Source organism: Falco punctatus, assembly GCF_963210335.1.
Source record: "Falco punctatus genome assembly, chromosome: 7".
NCBI classification, from domain to species: Eukaryota; Metazoa; Chordata; class Aves; order Falconiformes; family Falconidae; genus Falco; species Falco punctatus.
The window spans coordinates 54,850,382-54,874,587 of NC_137587.1; the positions used below are offsets into that span (position 1 = coordinate 54,850,382).

The window sequence follows — 24,206 nt, forward strand, 5'->3', positions numbered from 1 at the left end:
CCTTTGTCACGCATTATAGAATTTACACTTGTGCAAAGCATAACCTCTCTCAGCCTCCATCTACAGCGGACCTACGTAAAGAGGTCTTAAATCATCCACCATCCTTGACACCAGTTATTCCAACTTTTCGTAATGAATTATGGATTATTAACTCAAACAGCAGAGTTTTGTTCGGGATTAGAAACCCCAGGCCATTCCCACATGTAACTCACACTAAATGAATACGAAGTAACTAGAAACACATGCAGTTTTAGCAAACTTCTTTTGCACTTCACAAAAGCAAATTAAGCAAAATCAGAAGAGCTCTAAGGACAATCATTTAAATTACACAAAGTTATTTCAGAGCATTCTTCCCATTTAAGCTGTACTTCAAATAAAATTGCATCCCTGATACCATTCCTTGCTTTTACATCTGTATTGTTAACTTACACAATAAACAGCATAAATGTCTACCAGGAGGAGTTGTAATCAATCATAGATGAAAATCTTTACAAGCTTCCAATAGCTTCTGAAAAGCTACTGGAAGCTTCTAGTCATACAATCAAGGCTTAAAAATGTATTTAAGAAATACGATAGCGCAAATTGACAACATATGTTTAATGCTTAAAGAATGCAGTTGAGAGCCTTGGAAAGTCTGTCTACACCACCAATAAAGGATAGCGGTTTATTAAAATGTACATCCCACCTGTGAGTGACAAAAAGAAAATACTATCACCTGGCATCTGAACTTAGCCCTCCTCACAAAAGCAAAAAAGGTGGAAGTGGGGATAAATTTCTATTACAGACCCCTGTCAAATTTATGTTTTAAAGAAGACCCAATAATATATACTGTCAAATTTCATTCCTTTCTGAGAAAGGAAAGAAATTCCAGTTTACAGCAGTTTTGAAGACTACTATCCAAAAGGGAACTCACTCCATCATAGCAAGATTGATACAGGCTCCAAGCAGATGCAGGAGCTAATTAATTAGGCCAAAAGATATTCACCCTTTTGGGAAGAACTCTTCAAGGATACATACCCTGAGCTGACTCTACTGGAAGAGGCTGGGGATGTCATTCTTCAGACTACAAGCGGGCTTCCAAAGCCCTTGGGAGGATTGCTACCTACTGTTACCTGCGAGGCAGGTCTGACACAGAAAGGCTGGAAGGAGACACCCCATGCTGAGCACACATCCCCATTTCTGCCACCTTTGCTCCCCAGCAAACACACCAGTGGATTAGCATGCCGAGGGCACCGTCCGAGTATATAGCAACTGGCAAAAAGTCTGCAAAACAGGAGTTACTGGACAATAAATTTTTTGCCTGTTTTAGCACCCTATTCTGAAGCAACTGCAGATAGCTCAGGGCATTTTTCTGTTTACAGAAAGAAAACTGGTTTTGAACATGGTTAGCTGCCATAGCTATAAACAGAAAACCATCTTGTTGGTTCCAACCTCTTACATAGCTACTACAAATGCAAGCTTTAGCCTTCCCGAAGGCAAGCAAAACTTTTCTTCCTATATTGTTATAGCCACAATAAAGTCTAATGGGGGCTAGCTGTTCCCTTCCAGCATTTTGTAACGTTGCCACTGCCCATTTTGCAACGGGCCTCTCCCTGGATTTTCAGTCTCACTGTGTCTTTGTGATCAGAAAGATAGTCAAATACATCTACATGGAAAAGCAACAAGTGTTGTCTACTTACAGTACCTATCACGAAACGGAGCTGAAAAACTCCTACTAATCAGTGCTGCAATTTAACTGAGCAGTGAAGGCACTCTCAACATTGAATGCTCTAACATTTTATTCATTTTTCAGGTATTTAATTGGATTAGAGTGATGTTCTCTAATCATTCCAATAAATTAAGTCCATCAATATAAAAAAAAAACAAAACAACAGCTGCAATATTTTTCATTCCTACCTCTTCTGGTTAAGATGTCCCAAGTGTCCAAGTGATTTAGGCTTTACCTGTATCAGGAAGATTTCCTGTGCACAGGTATGTTAACACAGCCAAACCAATTAAAACTCTGAGATTATTCACAAAACCATAAATAGTTGCATACAGGACACCTGAAATTTATTGTACAGAATGTATTAGTCTATAAGACCTGGAAGAGGACCTGGGGGGGGGGGGGGAACAACAGAGAAAACACACTCCTCAGTAGGCATGTTTATCTTACGAAACCATAAGAGAAGGCCTGACACAATGAGTCAATGCCTCATTTTACAAAATAAAATGGTATTTCGCCTCCTAACATTCAATGTCTTTCAGTGACCATTAATGTTCTGACGTTTTGGTTTAAGTCAGTCACAGAACTCGCCTAACAAGCTAAGAAGTCTCCCCAGCTCACTGTTCCTACCCCTTTTCACTGCACTGGTTCTATGGCTTCTGTAGGATTCATCCTCTCCCTTTTTGCTTCCACTTCAAAAACAGAACTATTGTCCCTTAGTAATCATTTTCTGAAATCACACCAAGATTTGTCCATGTGTAAGCAAAACTGTACTCCTGACACTAACTCAAGTGGTGGATTTCTTGGTTTTGATTTTTAAATAAGCACAACATCCTAGTTCCACTTCAGGGTAAAATTTGAGAACTGAAGGAGACACTGTACGGTTAACTACTCCTCAGCAGTTTATTTGTTCAAGTCCACTAAAGTAGAGAAAACAGGTTTGTTACCTTTATTCTTCCTCTCTTATCCCCAAGCTGTCTCCTACACAAGTCCCTGGCAATAGAGCAAAATTAGACCCAGTTGTGGCTCATAACCAAGCTGCCAGATCAATACATGCGTATTTGCATGTTAGCCACTTAAAATATAGCTCAATTATCGCCTTTAAACTTAAGTCATTAAAATTCCACTAAAATGAATGGTTGACTTCGTAGTTTGACATGGCTACAGACCGAAAGATTAAATTTAATGAATGCTGCTTCCGATTCCTTGAGTTTTATAGTTTGGCTCACCTTAACTAACAAATATTAATTGTTTAAAACTCAGGAATACTCAGCTCCCTTCCAAGCTAAATTTGGCTATGATCATACAGATCAGGCAAAAGTCATCTAAATGACTAATGTATAAATGAATGACAATGAATCTACTGCTGGAATTCACTTCATTTTGGATTATCTGCCACTCCAAACTAACCTGAGAGTTCTAAAGACGAGAGGGGAAAAAACACAAGGAGGGGGAAGTGGGAGAGAAAGTGAGACGCAGAGACAGCGAGAGACAGATGGACAAGACCCAGAGAGGCTGACTGACGGGGAACGTCATGGTGAGTCACGGACTTCAGATTAGACAAGAGGCTCTGAGCAACAGCCACACCAAGGTGTTCTATCTAATTTAAAAGATTATGGATTATGTGATCATGTACGTTTCCAGAAATAAACAACCATTTTGTTTTGAAAAGAGTATTTTTCAGTTATTGAACCTACCTATTTATCAATGGCCTAAAGGAAAGACTACAGAACCAAACCCTGTCTGGGTCTACTGAACACACAGGTCAGGAAGAACCTTGCAAAAATTAAGGTAAACTAAAAATAAATGCAGAGAAGAGTACTCTTCCTTTTTGCCTTGAGGATCACCTGCACTAAATTTAGTTATCTTAACCCAACACCAATAAACATCACATTGTCACAAGTCATGGCACAGCTCTAGTTAAATCACAAACAGTCTTGCAGCAAACTATTAGTTGCGAACAATGTGGTTTCCAAACAACGACCAAAATGATTTTATAAAGGATTCACCTGAGAAGAACAGGGAAAGGCACAGCAAGACAGCAAAGTATGTACATTCTCAAGTATGCGTCTGACAAAAAAGGTACTAAAGAAGCACAGAGATTCATATGGATGTATTTTTAGCATTGTCTAGTGTTTTTAAATAAAGTACTTCATAAAGTTTGAACAATTTTAAGTCAGAAAATACAGAACTTGCAATCAACTCTACAAGAACAAATCAAGTTAAGTCTCAAAACTTACTTTCAAATTATTTATACACAGACTATTAGCTCAGATATTGCAATAGCAACTATACCTGACCACATTTTATAATTCTGTGGACCAGAGAGATGTGCACAAAGACTCTTCTGTGAGAGAAAGGGAAATTACAGAGTAAGTCAGTTTGTGGCTGAACATAATCAATCAACAATGTATAAACCTCCTATGTGGTAAAAAAAAAAAAATAAATACCCAACCAACGGGCATTATGATCAAAAACTAAAATGAAGAGCAGCTACTTCACCAGATCTTTTCTAACACAGCCAATAATAAACACATCCAACAACCTGCTTTTCTCTGGTCTAACTCCACCAACATCCTCCATAAGGAAAACACACCAGTGTCTCACAGGTCAAACAGAAAATTACCTTAACTGTCTAAACAAGGAAAAATGCCAGAGGCAGGGAACGGAGCAGACAGACCATGATGGGAAACGCCACACACTCCTTAGACCATTCCATCCATATTGCTATCAATTGCCTGCTGAAATCCAAATGCTAAGAGACCAAACTGAAGATCTGTCTGCCGTGCCAGGAAACAAAAACCTCTTCCCTCCACACACACACATGCCATCTCCCAGCCTGCTGAGAACAGCCAGTACTTCAACCCCATCTCACTGTATTGTGCCAGAAACTTGTATAATACTTATTAAACAGAGAAATGAATGCAATTAGCCGATGGAGACCACCCAACTGCACCAGAAACAAGGAGCTGTACAATTTCTAGTTTTAATTTTGATTCCTTTTCACTATCAGGAAGCTTTAATATTCCACAACAACATCCTAAAAACAGAAATGTAGCTTTATACATGATTTGGTCACCAGCTACACAGGAGGCAGGGGAAAAAAAATAAAATATGTCACTACCCCAGATCTCAGGTATTATTGGGAAAAGTCAAGAGAGCTTTCACAAGCACCCTCCAAGTGTCACCATAAGTCACGTACTTTGTAACAAAGCTCTGGAAATATTCATTAGCTTATTTCCAAATATCAAGTTGAAATAGATGACAGCTACCTGTGCAGGAATGGAATAAGAACAACTGAAAACATGGTTTTGTTTATTTACTTTTAAACTAGCAGAGCTTGGGAAGGAGAAAGGGGACTTAACACATGAACAAGGAATCTGTTTTGAAATAATCACCATTCTTGCCAGTTCTAAATCCATTTACAGGAAGTTAACTTAGTGAATGATGAATCTCATTTTAAATAGCTAAACCCAACGGTCAATTACAGCTCTCAACTCTGGTGAGGCAAATACAAACATGATATGTAATGGGACAATTTCCTGGCCACATAGAAAATTATTTTGTGAACAGGTTCCAATGCCAATTTCAATATGATAGGTAGTTGCAATAAAAACAAAACCAAACAACTCCCCCCAAAAAAACAACAAGCTTCTCCAATGCAGCTCACATGACTGAAACCAGATTTTTCTAGCTCTTATCTAAGCTATAAACCAGGAAATAAAATAATACAGGTACAGCCACAGCCAACATACTAACAATAAATGCTCAAAGACAACACTTAAAAACCTAACTAAAGCATTCAGAACTTGCTTTGAAAAGTGCTGTCCATAAATCAAATTACAAAGTAAGTTGAATTTGAGAAAGAGTCCTGTGCACTGAATATAGGATATTTAATTTTTGCTTAGATTTCACACTGAATCATCTGCTTGCTTATAGAGTACATCAGAAAAAGCAAATAACCAGCAGAAGAACCACCAAACAACCTCCCTCCCCCGCAAAAAAAACCAACAGAGGACAAAAAGGACACAAATACAACAGACTTGATAACACTTACTGTATTTCTGTGTCCCTCTTGTCTTGTTTTGCTATTTAACAGCCTCCTTTCTTGTTATGTACCTGAGATTAAGAGGTATAAAATACTATTTCAAAACCTGCTATTACTATTTTTTGACTTCTTTGCAAATTAAAAGTGCTACTGGTGGTAGGGGGGGAAGAATAGTTTGGGCATATAGTATTTCAGGTTCCAACTCATGTCTGAGTATTTTAGGTACAATAGAGGGCATAGCCTGCTGACTGATGCTATAAACCCATCTAAATCTAGCAGTGCTATCTCGATCAGTTCAACTCTGGCTTCAAGCAGATACATAGCAGAGTTATGTAAATGAAAAGGAGGATAACTGCATACTCAGTGCTGAAGCTAGATTCTATGCTAAATCAGGTCAAAATGTACACTCACAGCTTTTAGTGCAATATACATGCTGAAAGATAATTAAAACACCCACACTTCAGATTTTGGAAGAAAAATACCTCCGCTAATTTATGCTGCATTTTTATCAGTAAAAATTATTATGTGTCTATATATATATAAAGGCTATCCACTAAGGAAGTGTCTTACAAAAAATATTTTTAGATTTGCTCGATTTGGAGACAGCAATCTAAACGGATGAAAAACTAACTTATGCCTTTTATTGCAAAGACATGTTGCAACAAAATCAAAACAATGAAAGAAAACCTCATGGAGCATTATTCTTCATGGAATAAAAGCAATCATTAACCACACTGCAATAAAAACTATGGTAGAAAAATATTTAATTAAAAGACAACATTTATGCCAAAAAAAGCAATTATAGCAATTTGTTGCTAGGTTATGAGTATAAATTATAACTCCCAAATAAAGCAGGAAAGCTAAAAACTTCGGAATCATCTCACAACAGGAAGACAAAACTTTCAAGTGCAATACGTTCTTGTGCAGCAAACACGCTACTTGGGAATTTGCCTCGAAGAGCTCAGCAGAGCAAGGCTTTCAAAAAGCTGCTTTACAGTCCTCTGCAACATACATGAAGAGCTAGCTACCCTTCTAATGCAAGGGATTATGAACACATGCAAAAATATCTCTAGCTGTATATCACTCAGATATGGGAGGGACCTACATTCACTAACCAGAAGATATTCACTGGAAAACCACCACTGTTGCACACACAGAAGAAAAAGCAAGATTGTAAAGTTGGGGGGAGTGGGGGGTGGGGAGGGAACAAGCACAAGAGATTGAATATTTTGACACAGTATTGTATATGGACTTCAGTATCATCATTCCAGAGTAAAGGAGACCATCAGCATTTCACAGAATTCCACTGACTTGCGAATAACCACGATTTCTGAATTACTACTCTAGAAATAAAGCTTTCCTATTTTTTCTCCCTCCCCCGATATATTTTCAAATTATTCATTTTTCTATCACAACATTTGGCCTATGCAACAGAGATTTTGCACACACACATCACTCATGTCTCAATTTGTACCTCTTCACAAATTTCAGATCGTCATAGCCAATTCTAACACAAATACCCACTGCTCTCTCAGGGTTAGAATGCTATTTAACATTACTAGGGAATGAAAAAAATATGGCTCATACAAGGTTCTCTCAAGCCTGCAGTGATTCTCAGCCTTCCATGTTAGTTCAAAATACTTATTGTCTAAGAATATTTTAGGTTTCAGTACAGTATTGCCAGAGACTCTTGAAATAAACTGCTATGGGAAACAAGAGAAGGATCTTTTGTGAATTAATTATTGATTAAAATACATAAACACCCTGTCCCAAGCACAGGAATATACATCCAGTTTTCACAATGAAAAGAAGTTAACCAATGTGTTTTCCCCACTTCCCAAAAAACTGCATTCAGACCAACGTTCTTCAACAATTCCATAAATAAATCATAAAAAGTGGTTGACCAAAGACATAATAAAGTTTGCTGATAACAAAAAAGTTTAAAAATAATCCTAGCTAAATGTTACCGCAGAGTTACAAAGTAAGTTCTCCATGAAATTGGCAGTAGAACAGCAAATAAAGTTTGGTGTAAATAAATACAAAAGAAACGTTAAAAACCAGCTCAATGGCATAACAATGTGGTAACTAGTATACAATGTAAGAAAAAATACTTTTCTACACAGTTTTTGAAACAGTATCACTTTAGAGTTCAGTAACAGTCAAAAAATGCACTTCATAATGAGTAAGAAAGGAACAGAGAATGAAAGTGTCATTAAGTCATGCGTAAAATGATGGTATACCCTCATCTTGACTAGTGCATGCAGCCATAATCACCCTAACTCTTAAGTTACACAGAAGCAGCAAAAAGATTCAAAGAACAGCACCAAGAAATAACCACAGGTTAGGAAAAGTTACCATACAAGCAAAGACACATAGATTACAATTCTTCAACTTGGTTGACGAGAGACATTGAAGAGGCATGTAAAATAAAGATGCTGGGGGAGGGAGGGGAACATCACCAAAAAACGAGAATTCTGAAGTACATCAGTAACAACCAATCATTACTATCCAGAACACAGGACCACGGTAATCAGCATACTTAAAGACAAAAACATCAGTATTTTGCCACACAATGCTTGTAATTGTTGCCAAAACTGTAATCAAAGTCCGAAAAATTCATCACTTGCAGAAAACGTGTCCACCAACAGCTCTAAGAAAAATGTCCAAAAGCTCCGCTCTGCCCAGGAAATCTCGGGAGGGCCTAACTGCTGGGCTTTGCTGGGAGAGTACAACAGTAAAGGTGCCAAAATATTTGCCCTATACTTGCACTTCCCTTAAGCAGCATTCCTGGACACGATCACACCACCTATAGGGACCCAAACAGACCTTCGGCAAGAGTTAGGAGAGGAAGACCTCCTTTAGCCAGCCTTCCACCATCTATCTTCATTAGCCTTTAACAGTTATGTAATTAACTAGCACCAAATTCCAATTCTATTGAATTGAAAACTGATCGCCTTTACGTGCCTTTAGAAATTCCAGCCAACACTGAGCCAACAATTCAAATTCTTAAATCATTTTGTCACTGTATTGTGACTTTTAAAGGAAAACTCCAGTAGTAGGCTGCACTCAGGTTTAAAAAAAAACAACAAAAAAAACCATAAAAATACACAAAAGATAAAAAGAATAAATGGTACCTCTTGAGGTTTCAATTTTTCCATATCTGTGGAAAGGTCTGAACTTTTTCCATGAAGACTGCCATTTTCCTGTGAACACGCAAGTAGTAAGAACTATTAGGACAACAACATTCTACATTGAAATTGGGGGTGGGGGGTGGGAAGGGAAAGCACTTGATTTTGAAGTTAAAGTTGAACATTTAAGACTATTATAATTTATTTGAAACTCTGTTAATCACCTCAAAGAATAACCTAGAATGTAAAAGGCTAAGTGTATCATTTGTGCTGCCTCTGGAGAAGCTGATCTATATTCTTACAGACCCACACACTCGTTTTAGCTCTTCCTCAGTCATCTGATCTGGCAACATATGAAATTGCAGTTACAACTTATCTTTACTCAAATTTCTGAGGCAGTCATGTGTCTCATTAGTTGGAAAAAAAAAAAAAAAAACAAAAAATTAAGACCATACATCTTACCCAAAATTTATGCGTGCAAACTTGATTTAGACTGGTAAATGAAGTCCAGTGCATTTTCAGTAATTTCAGTGCAGAAGAGAACTTCATTTGTGATATATTTTTGGAGAACATAGCCATGGGATGAATTCATCTGTGCTTCTTAGCCATTACCAATGCTATATACAGATCGTATGCATTTCTAGTGTTTATCATGTTTTGGGGGGAAACATAGGAATGGAGTTTTCTTGTAAGAGGAATTCAGGTTTTTTTTAAAAAAAAAAAAAAAAAACAACCACCACACAACAAACAACTGTTGTCATTTAAATTATATCCCAGAAAACCATTCTTTATTGCTTCATGCAGGGCCCCTACAAAAAGTTGGCTTTTCTTCCCCTCCCACTATGCAACTCTTAGGTGTATTGAAGACCTGGGCTGAGATCTACTATGAATAATAGATTCATAAAATTCGGCCAAACCTTCCGAATTCCTTTAGATAGTGACTTCACACTGATTCTGCAGAACACCCACGCTGACCCTGTGGGACAGGCCTACCTTATTCCTCACTGCACGAAGCTGATACACTAGGTAAAACCAAGGAGACACGGGCGTGCTATAATCTTTCAAAGCCCAGCACCAGAGGCTGACGCCTCCTGAGACACCCCAAGAACACGAGGCTTCCCAGTAAAACCAGCGTCTACCACCTGGTCAGTGATCCTGAACTGCTGCTGTGCTGATGCTTCAGGGCTGCGGGGCCAACAGCTCACAACTCTACAGACCCCACGGAGAAATGTTACGAACAGTCTGATGTCACCTTCTCTGCCAACATGAGACTGGCTCTTAAATTGATATCATTTAGCAGGTTTTCCCAAAAAAAGTTAGTGTAGGAAAACATTTGTAAAAATACTTAATTATAATAATCTGTCACTAGAATTTAGGACTATTGGGGTGTTTTCCCCCTCATAAGATTTCTGCTGCCTTTAAACAACAACAACAAAAAAATGAATCATCTATTGAAGCGAATAAAACTTTACCACCTCAACACTATGGGAACAAACTTTTTTTTTAAAAAAAAAAAGAGAAGGCAAAACATACAAAACATTGTTTTGGGAGACAAAAGGAAGAGGTGAAACTGATTAGTTCATTTTCAGTTTATAAATCGGGGAAGTTTTTATGCAAGTGTTCAGTCTTCTCTAAATTTTATACTGATGTACATAAAACCGTGCTATAAAATCATTACATTCAGCCACAAATAGAAATAGGGAAATAAATTTACATGTCAGTATTTTCGAACTCTCTAAATTTAAAAAAAAAATAATCAGACAGCATTAACTGCCAGTTCTCTAAAATACTGCATTATAACATATTTAGCTTGAATTAAGAAAGACTTGCTAAAACAGTATGTTCCAGTTTAAACAAAATGGAACATATTTTCTTAAAAAAAAAAAAGCAAACACAAAAGAACCCCATCACAAGCTATAAATAATTGGTGCTTCGTGTAAGAGAAAAATCCTCTTCACCTAGCCAGCAGAGGAAGAAATACTTCAGTAACATTGTGGGGATAGATTCCATTAACTCTTAACAATATATTATTCATTGTGGCTGGAGTCCAACTGACTTCAGCTGAAACTGTCCTAACAAATTATGATTCAGCAAGGATTGTTTGCTAGGAGGATATATTTCCTTTTTTTTCTGTGTGTCTCTCTTTTTTAATATAAACTATTTTTTGTCCAAGTTACAATTGCTTACAATAGGGGGAGATGGACATCTGACACGTATAAGAATTTAACATCTCTCATTTACATTTGCTTTTCTCAATGATACATACCAAATCTTCATGATTCTAACTTCTGGTATACCTCTGTTAGAGCACTGACATCTACCTTTATTACCAACTTTAGGGTATAATGGTATAATTTGTGAAGGATTTTGTTATTGACCAGTGTTTAAATTTCCTAGTCATGATCTTCAGTTATAGTAAAAACAAACAAAAAAACACACACTAAAAACCAACACACCCAAACCACACACCAGCACAAAACCCCCCAAGAATAAATCAAAAAAAAACCCCACCCAAAAAAAACAAAACAGACCCACACACCAGGCACCCTGACTTGACATTATGGGAATGCTAGCTGGTTGATGCTCTAACATTAAAAAAAAAAGTGATTAACATAGCCACACAGCTGATGAATCACAAGCTCAAATTCCAGTTAGGTCAGCTTAACTCATAATTGATTAAAATTGATCAGCAACATCATAAATGAGTATCAAAACACCAGACAAGAAGAATACAAGTTAAAGCTGTATAATAAGATTCCATCATTTCAAATATAGAAAAAGCATCTAAAAGGCTGGGCTTCATGCCTCAGATTATGCAGGATGTTTTAAAAGAATGCCTAATTTCTATAATGCACAGAAACACTTGTGCAACCCATAAAGTTCTTCTATCTCACTATCATAATTAATTTATCAATGATCGATGGAAAAATTAGGACTTCATGACCAATCTTCCTAACGCTCTTTTCCATAGTCAGACAGAGGCTTTAACAACATCCAGACCTTGCCAACTCGCTCCATTCCACAGCAAGAGAAAGTTGCCAAGGTGCAAGAGCTAACACAACTCGCTGGCTCAGGGGTACTGCAATTAGAACAGATCGTTTAGACTAGGCCCACCAGCTATACTGTGTATTTCTAGTAATTAGTTCATTAGGTACTTAGCTCATTGGCCTTCTAGGGAGCAGATATTCATAAAAAGCAACTTGAGCAGATGAAAGGGAATGTGATTTACTACACAGAAAGCCTGCTTTTGATCACTGAGGTTTTAAAAAGGCGGTATTATTTTTGAATATTAGATACTATCAATAACCTTTAGCTCAAAAAGCAGGATGGATGAAGTTGGAATGGAAACAGGAGAATTGTATTTAAAAAGAGAAGCCTCTCTCCAGCACCGTGACACAGCACATACTACAGCTGGCTAATATTAATGGAGAGGCAAGCATTCCCTACACTTAGCTAATGAATCTGCTCTTAAGTAACCTAACTTCTGCTTTCATTTTCTGACCATAAGGTAAATAAAACCTGGGCTCATCATTCAAGTATACAGTTATATATAGTTTATTTTCATAAATTCTTCACTTATGTATTTTTTAGCCTTAGAAATCTGAATCCCTATTGCAGCATATCAAAGTCATTGAAGTCTCAAAAAATGATAATTTGTGTATTTAAAGGAGCTTACCATCCAAAAGCATTGCCAAATCATCTGCTAATTTTCACTGTACATTCCCATAAACTTTAATATGAATTATTACATGAGAACCTTACCCTTGAAGATTCATATGAAGGACTTGGCTGACCACTTGTTCCCCAGGATGTGGCACCTGTTCGCTCATCCATACCTAGCAATAAAAAGAAAAATACAGACCTATAAGAAAAGACAGCAAAAGCATAATGTTCTCTGATGCAACCTGAAAGCAAATTCACCCACTTTCATACACTTAAAGCAAATTCATCCACTTCCATACACTTAAAGCTGTATTTCTAAAACGAAAACTTAAGATGAACAGTTTCCTTTTTAATGAAGCTGGCTACAAAGCAACCTACTCATTTGGACACCTGCAGCTGTTGAAAACAGGAGCATAAAAAGTCAAGAATTTGCCAATCTGCAGTGTCTGCCCTACCCAATCCATAAGAAATTAGCATGAGTAACAAACAAGCACAACGATGTTAGCATTGCTTTTTGCACAGCCTGATTTATCCTGCATCTTAAGCATAGAATATTGCAACACATACTGTGAAACACATACTTGTTCTCTACTCTTTGCTCTCGTGTCTTGCTTAAGTATCGTAAAATGTGCAAAATTATTTCCCCTACTTGGTCTTTATATGACATGCAAGGTACTTTAGCATAAGGGGGTAAAAAGGCAAGAGAGACTGGATATATTTCAATGTCTTTAAAAAAAAAAAGCGCCCACAGACTTGTGGTGTCTGCTTTACTAAAACAGGAATTTTTTTTAACTCTAACGGTTCTTTTAGAATCGGTTCCCTTTATGCAAATCCAGGTTACAGCTCAAGAAAAAGGGGAAGGAAAAATTGGGTGATCTTTAAACTCAGATCAGTATATATATCCCATGTATTATCTAGCCAACGATTAGAAATACTGTTGCCAACACTTTCTCCAATTACTTTCTACTCTAAGTTAATTGGTCAAACCATCTTTAAACCACATTCCAAAATAACTAAAATATCTGGATCCCTATGGCCAATTCATTCATATAGGATAAAGTAATTAGTAATTAGGTTTCTGATTATCTGTATCACAAGACTTTTTTTTTTTAAACAGGTGAAACACCTCCATGCTAAATTGCACATTTACACACACTTGGGCCTACAAAGCACAACTTATTAGTTCCCTGTCACCCAAATGTCTCTTTAAGAGTTTTGATATAGAACATAAATTCTTCATATGATATATCGTATAAACTATTTATGAAGCTTTATAAGTTATAATATATAAGAAATGGGTGCAAAGTCCTCCATATAATCATCCTTAAACCCTAACTTTATATCTTAACTCTAAAATTTTCACACATCTCTCTCAGACCGGCCACGCTACAGGATAAAATGGAAGGAAATAATGTAAATATTTATAAATAAAATTACCTATGGAGTAACAGTATTCTAATAATAATTTCCTTAAGAAATGTGTTTTATAAAGCTAAAAATGCCGTTTTGACAAAGACAGCATGCAGAAGGCCTGTTAAACTGAGAGAACAGTGCCATCACCCAGATAAAGCCTAGACACCTTTTGTGTACTGCAGGGAAGATACTCAAGGCTGGAGAACACTCTTTGAAAATTCAAACCCACCACTAACTACATTGAGCCAGCAGTTTGTGGAAGTTTGGTGCGTGTTGCAGCTGACAGCATTGTTGTTTCCTTGTAACTGGTCCAGGAGCTGAGTAAAAAGTGGTGGCTGGCACTGACAAAGGCAAAAGTAATCTTTTGGCACAATTGACTCTTTTCTGCCAGAAACAACAGCGCTAGTAATCCAGTGATTATCATAACAAGTTCCATTGCCTTAGTTTCAAAAGAGAAAAAAGAGAAGGGGGGGAGGGGGGGGCACAGTGGTGAAGAGAACGCTATCTTACTGCAAGACAGTGTCTTTGGGAAAGTTTAAGACAGTACTTTATAACAACCCACTTACAAATAAGGAAATATGTCAGGAAATAATGGTTACGTGTAGAGTGTTTAGGTGCATGACTCCTAACCAGTAAAACATGTTACTCCTTTAAAAGTTTGAGCCAGTGGGACATAAGGACATAGGTTAAGGTTCTGCTAAATCAGCACACGTATAATTAAAAACTCTCATATTTTAAATCTACCATATGAATTATGGAAATAAATTGTTCAAAGAAACCGCTCTAAAACAAAATGTAACGGTTTAATACGGGAATGAAAATTAATTTCTAAATAGCTTTCAGGATTCTTTCTTCTAAAAAAGCCCAGTACAGTTAGCTAGAGTAGTCAGGAGTATCAACACACTTCCTTTTTTTCCGCCAGGTGTCTTCTTCCTCCTTTTCATGCAGCATCTCTTTTCTTTTCTTACAAGCCTAAACCAGGCTGCATCTAGACCTACCCTTTAATCGGAATTTGCACACGAGGCACATGCATTCACATTTTAGAAGCTCCTTAAAGGCTACAAGGAAAAATTTCATACACTGCATACAGAACACTGGCACTCTGATTTACTCCACCATTTGGATTTGACTTCGAACACCACCCCTGCTGCCCTCAGTCCCCATCAACACAGCACACCCCAAACAAGCAGAGAACCGGCTAGCCAGCAACACTCAACCAGGAAATCAAGTACATGTCTACAATGGTGCTCAAGGAATTAGTTCTGGTTTGCACACTAATGTTTTTTCCACCAGTGGCAGATGCAAAACAACCAAATGCTTAAAGAGGCAGAGACCCAGGCAAATCCTAGCAGACTGGCCACAACCAACCAGCGCATCCTTTAATACAGCCAAAGGTAGCCCTCTGTGGCAGGACCATAAGATACACCTTCCAGACAGGTGGTAAGCCCGAAACAGGGAACACTCAGTAACAAAGAACACAAGAGTCACCTATGATTTTAAGTTCAACGAAGTCTCAAAGCAGAAGTGTCATCAAAAGGGTTCAAGCATTTTCCTGGGAAACACAAAATGGATTGGAGGAACTAGGGGGATCACCACCTTCGTATAACCCCTTCTACAAGGAAACGCAGTGTCCAATTCCAGTATCCACTAATTCATCACGGATGTTAAAGGGCACAGGAAAACTGTGACAGCTAGCAGAGCACTGAAAAACATGCTGCACTGGGAAAGGCTGCAATATCTCACTCTGTTCAGGCAACGCAAAAAAGGGGAAAATTCAACAACTGCCTGTTACAAAGGTCTAATAACACAGACACATGCAGCCAGGCAGACAGAAGCAGGACGAGGGTCTAACCTCACTTCCTTTTTTTTAGTAGGCATTAAGCATGAAAAGTAATTGACATGACTCACGAGTTGATTTCATAGTTCTCAATCGAAATCAGCTACTTCTATAGCAGACATGCTAGTTTAGCTAGGGAGTAATTCGTTAAGTTGGATCCTTGGGCAGTTCAGCTGGCAGCCTGTGCGTCTGGCTTACATGGCACCTCCACTGCACTTGCTCCCGCTGCCCAGGGAGGGCTGGCAGGGCATCCCAGGCTGAGCACTGCCCAAATCCGGGACTCCGCCAGGCCACAGGAGAACCTCAGTGCTCCTCACTCACCCCAGGAAGGCCAGGCCAAGCAGTCGTGAAGATGCTCTCTGGCTTCATGCATCGAATTCTAAAAAGACTTTGCTTAATGCCACTTCTAAGATGGCACTGTGAGCATTTCAAGCTCTTCTAGAAGAAAAGTTGAAGAAACCTGTTGCCTCATTACTTCAACATATGTATTCATTCTGAAGAAAGAGGTCCAAACATTCATCTAATAAAAAACCTGGATCTTACAATCAAACTGAAATGAAAGTTGTTCTTGCTGGTATAAGACAACCATATTTAAAATTTATTTCAAGAGACAAAAGTCCTAAAGTTCGTGTAAACAAAATAATATACTTCTTAGGGTTACCATCTGCTATGATGTTGATAAAATAAATGATTTGACACAAAAAAAAATAAATCACACACTAGGTACTCAGGGTATGAGTTTCTACCTTTTATAGTTTCTTTATCCAATTTTGTTTCAGAGTAATGATATTCCTTCAGATAAGATTCAACTACTGAAATCAACTGCAAAAAACCTAGAGCACAAACCAAAACTGTTGATTGTATTTTGCATCTTAGACACCCAAACAAATCAATCTAACATTAGACCCTATATTGCGAAGGTCTATTGTGAAGTATGATACAAATTGCAACCCAAAATTGAATTTTAGGTCTAGACTTTCCAGTAAGGGGGTGCAAGGAGAAATACTATTTGATGAAAAATTACTATATCAATTAAAAAATCTAAATTTCAATAGGTTAAGGCTAGTTCTCAGCCTCTTCTTGTTGCTTCCATAAAGAAAATATTTCTCATTTTGTAGTAGACATAATATTTTTAATAACATAATAAAATAATTTATATTCCAACAAAGTACCTGAAATTTGCAAGCTAGATAAATAAGAGAAGATACAGTTCCACACACTTGTTACCCAGGGAGACGAGAACACAGCATAAGACACTCAAACCAAAAAGATGCTTTGATAGTAGATGTCATATGGTAGGCTTAATATATACAAAGCTAAGGGCATTAATCAAATTGAGAAGAGAAATGAAACCCAGGCAACCTATGAACAGTCTAACCACTCAAGTGCCATTGGGATCAATTCAGATGCAACACTGTAATTAGGCAAAAGACCAACCACTTTAATTTCAAACTATATAAATAGAGCACTTTACACCCACCCCACCCCCAAAGGAAAGGCAAAGGGAAGTACTTTAAGTGTGTTTAAAAAGACAAAAAAAAAAAAAAAAAAAAAACACACCAAAAAACAATAAAATCATGACAAACTTCAAATCTCAAGCCATACTGTTTCTTGGAGAATGCACCGATTCCCTTACAGCATATGGATATGAAGTTCCCCCGCCCTTCCAGATCAAAAAAGGAAGTTGCCCCCCTAGTAACAGACTTGCTCGTTAGAGGCACCAGTGGGAGTAGCAGAGCAGTGTCCCCTTGTGTACCTCTTGCTCCAGAGAAGATTAATGGAAGTGCTATGGATGTGTCACAGAAACACTATCTTGACTCAGAGCTGTCTGGTACAAACTGAGGACTCCACAACTCCTTCAGGAAACTTACTGAGGAATTTTCTTTAGTTGCATGATGCTGCTCACTCCCCTCCCTGTATTGAACCACAGAGTCACAGATTGAACACTTAATCCATCGCGTGGTCTAAAAGTGAGACTTCTCCCAGGCTTAACTGTTAGTTTCAATATCATTCCCCACCTGCCCAGTCGGGTTTATAACCATGAGAGTTGAGGTTGTTACCTACCAACCTCTCATGGCAGACATTTACAAGTGCAACAAAGTGCTGCAAGGACCAAAGCCACCCTGAGGAGGCATCAGTTATCTCTATTATTGCACACAGAACACTAGCTTTTGTTTTAATATTTTTGTTTGTAAGATATGTTTAAAGTATCAACAATGATTATTAATAGTAGTAAATAAATGCAATTGTATTTATGAAACATTGTTTATCCTGGAGAACCCCAGAGCATGATTATCTGACATAGCAAAGAATAAACATCTGCTATGCCAGTTATTGTGGAAAAGATTTTAAGAATAGGCAATAAGCTATGCTACACAAACTTAATTTCTATGCCCAGAACAAGCAATCACAATTAAAACTTCAGGAGAACAAAATTATTCAGATGGGAGGAATGCACAGCAAGCACACAACTTGCCTGGGCAATAACTAAAAAACCAAAATTTTTAACAGGCGTTAAAAATTAGTTTGAATTCTCTCTTTATGGAAAGCTGTTTAAAACCTATACTTTCATACAGAAACTGATCTGCAAGAACAGTATTTTCTCAGGTCAGAAACTTTGGGGTGTACACTTGAAGAACCTTTGCTAATACAACAAAATACTTAGCTTGTATCAAGTCAGAAGAAAATGGAAAAAAGTCACACTGGTTCAGGAAAACTGAAGAAAGCTTTAATTTGATTAAAAAGTGTGTACCAACATCAAAAGTCAGTACCGGTAATACAGTTCCTGTATAACTACCAAGTATGTTTCAGATTTGTTTCCATTAATTATCTAAATATGGTTTGCTATTAAAAAAAAGAAGGCCATTACTACTTTTAAGTTAATTTCACAAACAATTCTATTCATTTATTGTAATAAGGACCATGCATTCCCTAAGAACATTAGATTATTAATTCCTGTAATAGCAGCACTCTTACAGAAATGTCAGAAGTTACCTGCTTCTCCTTTTTCATATTCTCTGCTTCCTAGACTAAATCACATCACTGAACACACCAAGTGACCTGGCACGACCTGGAGACTTTAAATACAATGCAACTTGCTCAAAATAAAATTGTAATTGGCATTTCCCACCCAAACTGTACTAAATCCGAAACTGCACATTGCCACACCCACCTTGCCAGAAAAAGTACATCAGGTACAATTCAGAGGACAGCATATTTATAATACCATATGTAACATGCTGTTGCAATACATTTGTTGCTTGTGCATGTTTATTCAGACAGTTAAAGTATAAGCTAATCAAGAAAACTGTCAAAAAATATCATTCAAACTAGTTTAAAACAGAAAAGGAAACTTCCTTAGAAATCCACAGAGCTGCTCAGAGCACTACACAGTAAAGCTATTCTTTGCCCATGGAAAAAAAAACAAACCCTTGTATCAATACAAGCTTTAATATTATTCTTCCATCCAATTTAAGGTTAAAATTCTATAAGAAAAATTAAAATGCTAATCTTCATGGATTATATCCTGTATATAAGTAATATTTACATGTGTTCACACAGAATGTATTTTGAAAGCACCCCGGTTACAAACATGAATAAAGCAAACCAGCTTAGAGATCAAGCCTTTAGCAGGGATACAATCCAGAGCTTTTATTCACATGCAAACACAGAGTTAAATTGCTATTAAATTGCATCATGCTGCTTATTCCCCTCTCTGTATTGAGCCATGAAGTATCAGATTGAACAGCTCTAACAAGTAAGTCTCAGCCCTAAGATATTAGCTATCATAATAATCCATTCTACGGGCAATTTTTCCTGTGGTTACTTCAGTTATGACTCAACGGCTTTATATAACCATAAACTTCAATACATGTGTGTGTGTATATATATATATTTATATATACACCAAATTAAGGCCAGTGTCACAAGACTGCACACACCAGGCCAAAAATATTCAAATATAGTCTCACAGTCAACAGCTACTGCTACCAACTGTATTACAACAGTGCAGAAAATGGCCCATTCAAGCAGCAGGACACAATACAGTTTGAGTGTTGTAACTGAGGCGCTAACACTCATGAGTAAGGAAAACACTGCAAGTGTGACAGCTTTTCTAACATGTCTAAAAAACGTTAAGAAAAAGTGCTTTCAGTCATTTACTGTAATCACAAGGTGCACAGCAAACTTCGACCCTCTTGAAAACAAACTCCAGGATCAACCTGAGGTCAGCATCCTTTCATGGAGTGGATGATTGTCATGCATCTTTGTACACGTACAATTAAAATTATCCCATTGCAACAAATCAGAAGTACTTTGTTGATATTCAGAACATCATTAATGCTCTAATACTCAAACCTTTTACAGCGAAAGACACCCTCTGACATAACAAACCGTTTAAAAGCAGAGGAAAAAACCACACACTTAAAAACAAATCTGTGAGAAATATCACGTATTTTTAATTTCTGAGTTCACGCAGCTAAACCAGAGGAGAAATAAAATATCAAACAAAACCCTTCTATCTTAGCAAGCCAGGTTTTAAGCTTTAGGTAAAATGGCAATTATAGTACACATATAGCCAAGGAAATGCCAATGCAGTTCTACATTTACACTTCCATGATGGGGAGCTAAGATATTTGCAGACATGCAGTCAAGATCACAGATTTCTGAGTCTCATCTTCAGAAAATCTAGACCAAGCTGTTTCCTAAAAGCACATGGAAGAAAACCTGTATTTTGCAAAGGTACATAATATGTCTGTACCAGATTTTTGGCTACCCTACACTACTGAAATCTAAAGTTTATTATTAACTGCAGCACAGCATCTCGGCATCTCACATGAAAAGCACAATACACTAACATCTTAAGTTTTTTCTAAAACAAAGCATGTAGAATACAAAGAAGTTTGAAAGGTTTTCAGGTTTATGTCTAAAAAGGGCATACCTTTAAACAGATTATTTCTTACAATTACTTCTTCTAAAGAGCACATCTAACACTCACCCACAGGACTGAACCCTCACTACTGAATGAAAGAGAAGTTACACATCAGGGGTTGAGTGAACATAAGTTCTTCCTAAGAGAATTCTGTCTCTCAGTTCAGCTGAGGAAAAGTGTCTATTATAGGAACATGTCAGCATTAGACATCATCTTTTAACGCTAAAAACAAAAGTTTATCTGTTCAGTATTTGAACAGGGAAGAATGCTTAATGGATATATGAAAGCTCTGCACATCTCTTCATCTATCCCAGAGATGTGGTAGGCTAGTTCTAAGTTACATTGAAAAAACAATGGAATAAATACAGCAAATGTTGACTTAGATAATTATTGCAACCTGCCTCAATTATCTTTCCCCTCTCTTGCCGAAAATCAACAAGAAACCCTCCATACTTCTTCATTTTCATCCAAGAAAGAATCTTCTGCAGGGATAAGGCTTCACCATTTGCCCTGCAGCACAATGAAGTGACCAGCTGGTTTGTTCAAGGGAAAGACAGTATCTCTCCCCTCAGTAAAAAAGCTGCCTAGAGCAAAAAGTGTTTTCTTGTATTATTTTAGGCATGGAGAAAAAAAATGTTTGAAGTAATCTATTAAAACTTTCAAGAAGCATCTCTACCTGCATTTATACAGTGGGAGAATTTGAGCTGATGGAACTCAGCATTAGTCTGCAGTATCAAGGACTAATTTTCCAGTATGCATTTTGTACTAACTAGTGCTGGAATGTAGTAAAGCTCTTGCCAGATATTCTCCTTTTGCAGAGGTCCAAAACCAATAATTCTCAATAATTCCATTACTTCCAAAAGTCATAGCCAGATTCCAATCTGAACAAATGATGGAGATGTGCCCCAGCCTCCACTGTCAGCAGGGCCCTCAGATACCTTTTAAAAAAAAAAAAAACAAAACAAAAAAAAAAAAAAAAAACCACACAACACAACAAAACCACAACCCCCCACCCCCCCAAAACCCCAAACAAAAAACAAACCCACCCCAAAAAAAACCCAGCACCAAGAATGCTTTCTTTCCTCAACATTGAGATGTTTCTTACTAACCATTTCTTCAACAGAGATGTTATTGGCATTTTTGCATCTCGCTCTCAAAGTAAGAAAACATTACATTCTCTGACAAAGAAGAGAAATTTGCCTTTAAGTGTCCCAGATATCATAATATCTGCACAAATATTTGCTGAATCAAGGCCCTTGCTGCCTGGGCTGTTAAGCTGCCTGCTGAGGCAGCAGGCAAGCTTTGTGTTGACAGCTCCCTTGGCGTGAGCAGCAGTAAATGATGGTGTGCCCACCATGCCTGGAAAACTGATATGATACAGTTCAGTCTCTTACACCAACAAACGAGGTGGAAGGAAGATTGCTGCCTGATGTTAATGGGCCTTGCACTAATACATAGCAGTACTGCAGCAACTGAGATGTCTCAGGGAGCCTAGCTTACCTTCGAACCTCAAAAACATTCGTTCCTGTTCATTAGATGTTTCCACTCTTTCCTTTTATTTCAAAGAGAGGCTTTTTCTCCCATTGAACCAAGATGTCTCACCACAGCTCAATGACATAGTAAGTTGCTGACGCCTGCATTCACTAGTTTCTTCCTTCGTAACCAGAAGTTATTAGCTGATCTACTAATTTCTGCTGCACTTCGGAATCAGTCACATTTTAATGTTCTTCTGCTAGTATATCCATGTTGTTACAGCTTTTAAGTCTGGAAAGATTACCTGCTGACAACAAAATTCCATCTTTTGAGGATCAGTAACACAGAACTAACAACTCTAGAGTAGTTAAGACTCTGTTCAGCATTGTGGTAACTAAAAAAAAGTAACTTATTTTTCTACTCCAGAAAGTAACTACTAAATCTGGCAGGATCTCGGTCTGGTGTAAATGAGTCCAGTAATAGCTACGTTTGCTAGTGAAGATGTTGAGATTTCTCCAGCTTTCCTTCTTAACCAAAGACTTTTTTTTCCCCTGTTTGAAGACTTCACTGCTCTTCCTCAATTTCTTCTGCTACCTTCTCATTTAATATTCCATAGTCTGGTTGGACTGTGTAACATTTCTCCTTGGCTTAAATCCTAAATATCACACTTTTTATAGAAATGTGAGTTTTCGATGCTTTCCTTGTAACAAGTGTTACATGAACTAAAACACTCTTAATAAAATGCACTTAGAAACCATACACACTTCAGAAGCAGAACTTTGATGGAAAAGTTAGAACTGGAATTTATATTCAAGTAATCCCATATTAAATTGCCTTCCTTCTCTTAGCAACGTTATAGCTGGAATTGACATACCTGTTGCTGTTAAAGTGTATTCATGCCTGTTCTTTCTTTTTTTTAAATGAGGACAAGTTGCACTTTGAATAAACAAAAAAAAATTGCTGCCGCTTCCCAAAAGTATGCTGTTACAGCAGTTCTGTAGGTTACAGCTAGAAAATGCTGAAAGCTAATAAAATGCAGTAGGCAGTCTTTCCGTGGTGAAAAACACCCTTACCTGGTAATTATCTTTCCTACAATAATAATGCAGTATTAAACACTTCCTAACATTAACTTGAATAGTCTATAGGCAAAAAGCAAGCAGCAATCAATAACTATTTTTTTTTAATTAAAAAAAATCCTCTTCCCAGGATGTTTTAAAAGTCTGTCCTTCTACAAAAGCATCAAATAGTCTCAACAACTTCATTCCCATAGAGTTTACACCTTAACATTCAGAACAGATTTCTTGGGATATTTAATCAGAATTAACTACACAGAAGCTAATGATTTTCCATCAAAATTTGGACGAACGCTTTAAGTTTAATATTACAGCTGAGTAAAAATAAGTAGTGGAAGGATACTAAAACCCTTGCAATTCCCCAGCACTGCAAAGAGCGGGTCACCACCAGCCCTGCCAGCACAGCACCCAGCAGAGGGCCAGCCAACATGCAAGCTACAGCAGTACTGAACCTCCTCCTGCAAAGCAAGCCTTCCAACAGGCAAGCAACCATTTACCAGCTCCTCACAAGGGATTTTGCTGCAGGAACCATTGCCAGACAACAGCTTATGAGTCAAGTTTTATGTATGCAAACACAAGCCTATCTCACTAACAACTAAGGGCTGGCTGCCACCCAGAGGGGCCATCCTGCTTCCCTTGACACTTCACTGTCCCCACTGCCCACAGCCCAGCTTTTGTGTCTCCCAGCCTCATGCCAGCACCACTGTTCTGTAGGCTCCAGTAAACCAGTTCAGGAAGAAACTAGTAGAAAACAGAAGGATAAAACACCCTTTTCTAGTTTCTGGCCAGATTAGCTCACCCAAGTATTACACTACCAGGCCAGAACACCACCAGCGCTGGCAGAAAGGTGATGAGAGCACAAGAATCAGACAAGGCCAAAGCCAGGGTTGCCTGAAAGGCCAGGGAAGCCAGCCCATCACTTTTCAAGCATTCACT

The 24,206-nt window shown here is 37.7% G+C and overlaps 1 protein-coding gene across 8 annotated transcripts in view; it reads right to left on the minus strand.

Moving 5' to 3' along the window:
• TCF12 (transcription factor 12) overlaps positions 1-24,206 on the minus strand; it is a 173,963-nt gene that overhangs the window by 112,634 nt on the left and 37,123 nt on the right. For all 8 annotated transcript variants that reach the window (XM_080396637.1, XM_080396641.1, XM_080396640.1 and 5 more), the window contains exons 4-5: positions 12,644-12,717; positions 8,888-8,956 (exon numbers count right to left, since the gene is read on the minus strand). In XM_080396637.1, the coding sequence (XP_080252763.1) occupies positions 8,888-8,956; positions 12,644-12,717 (143 nt within the window). The remainder of the gene's footprint in view (positions 1-8,887; positions 8,957-12,643; positions 12,718-24,206) is intronic.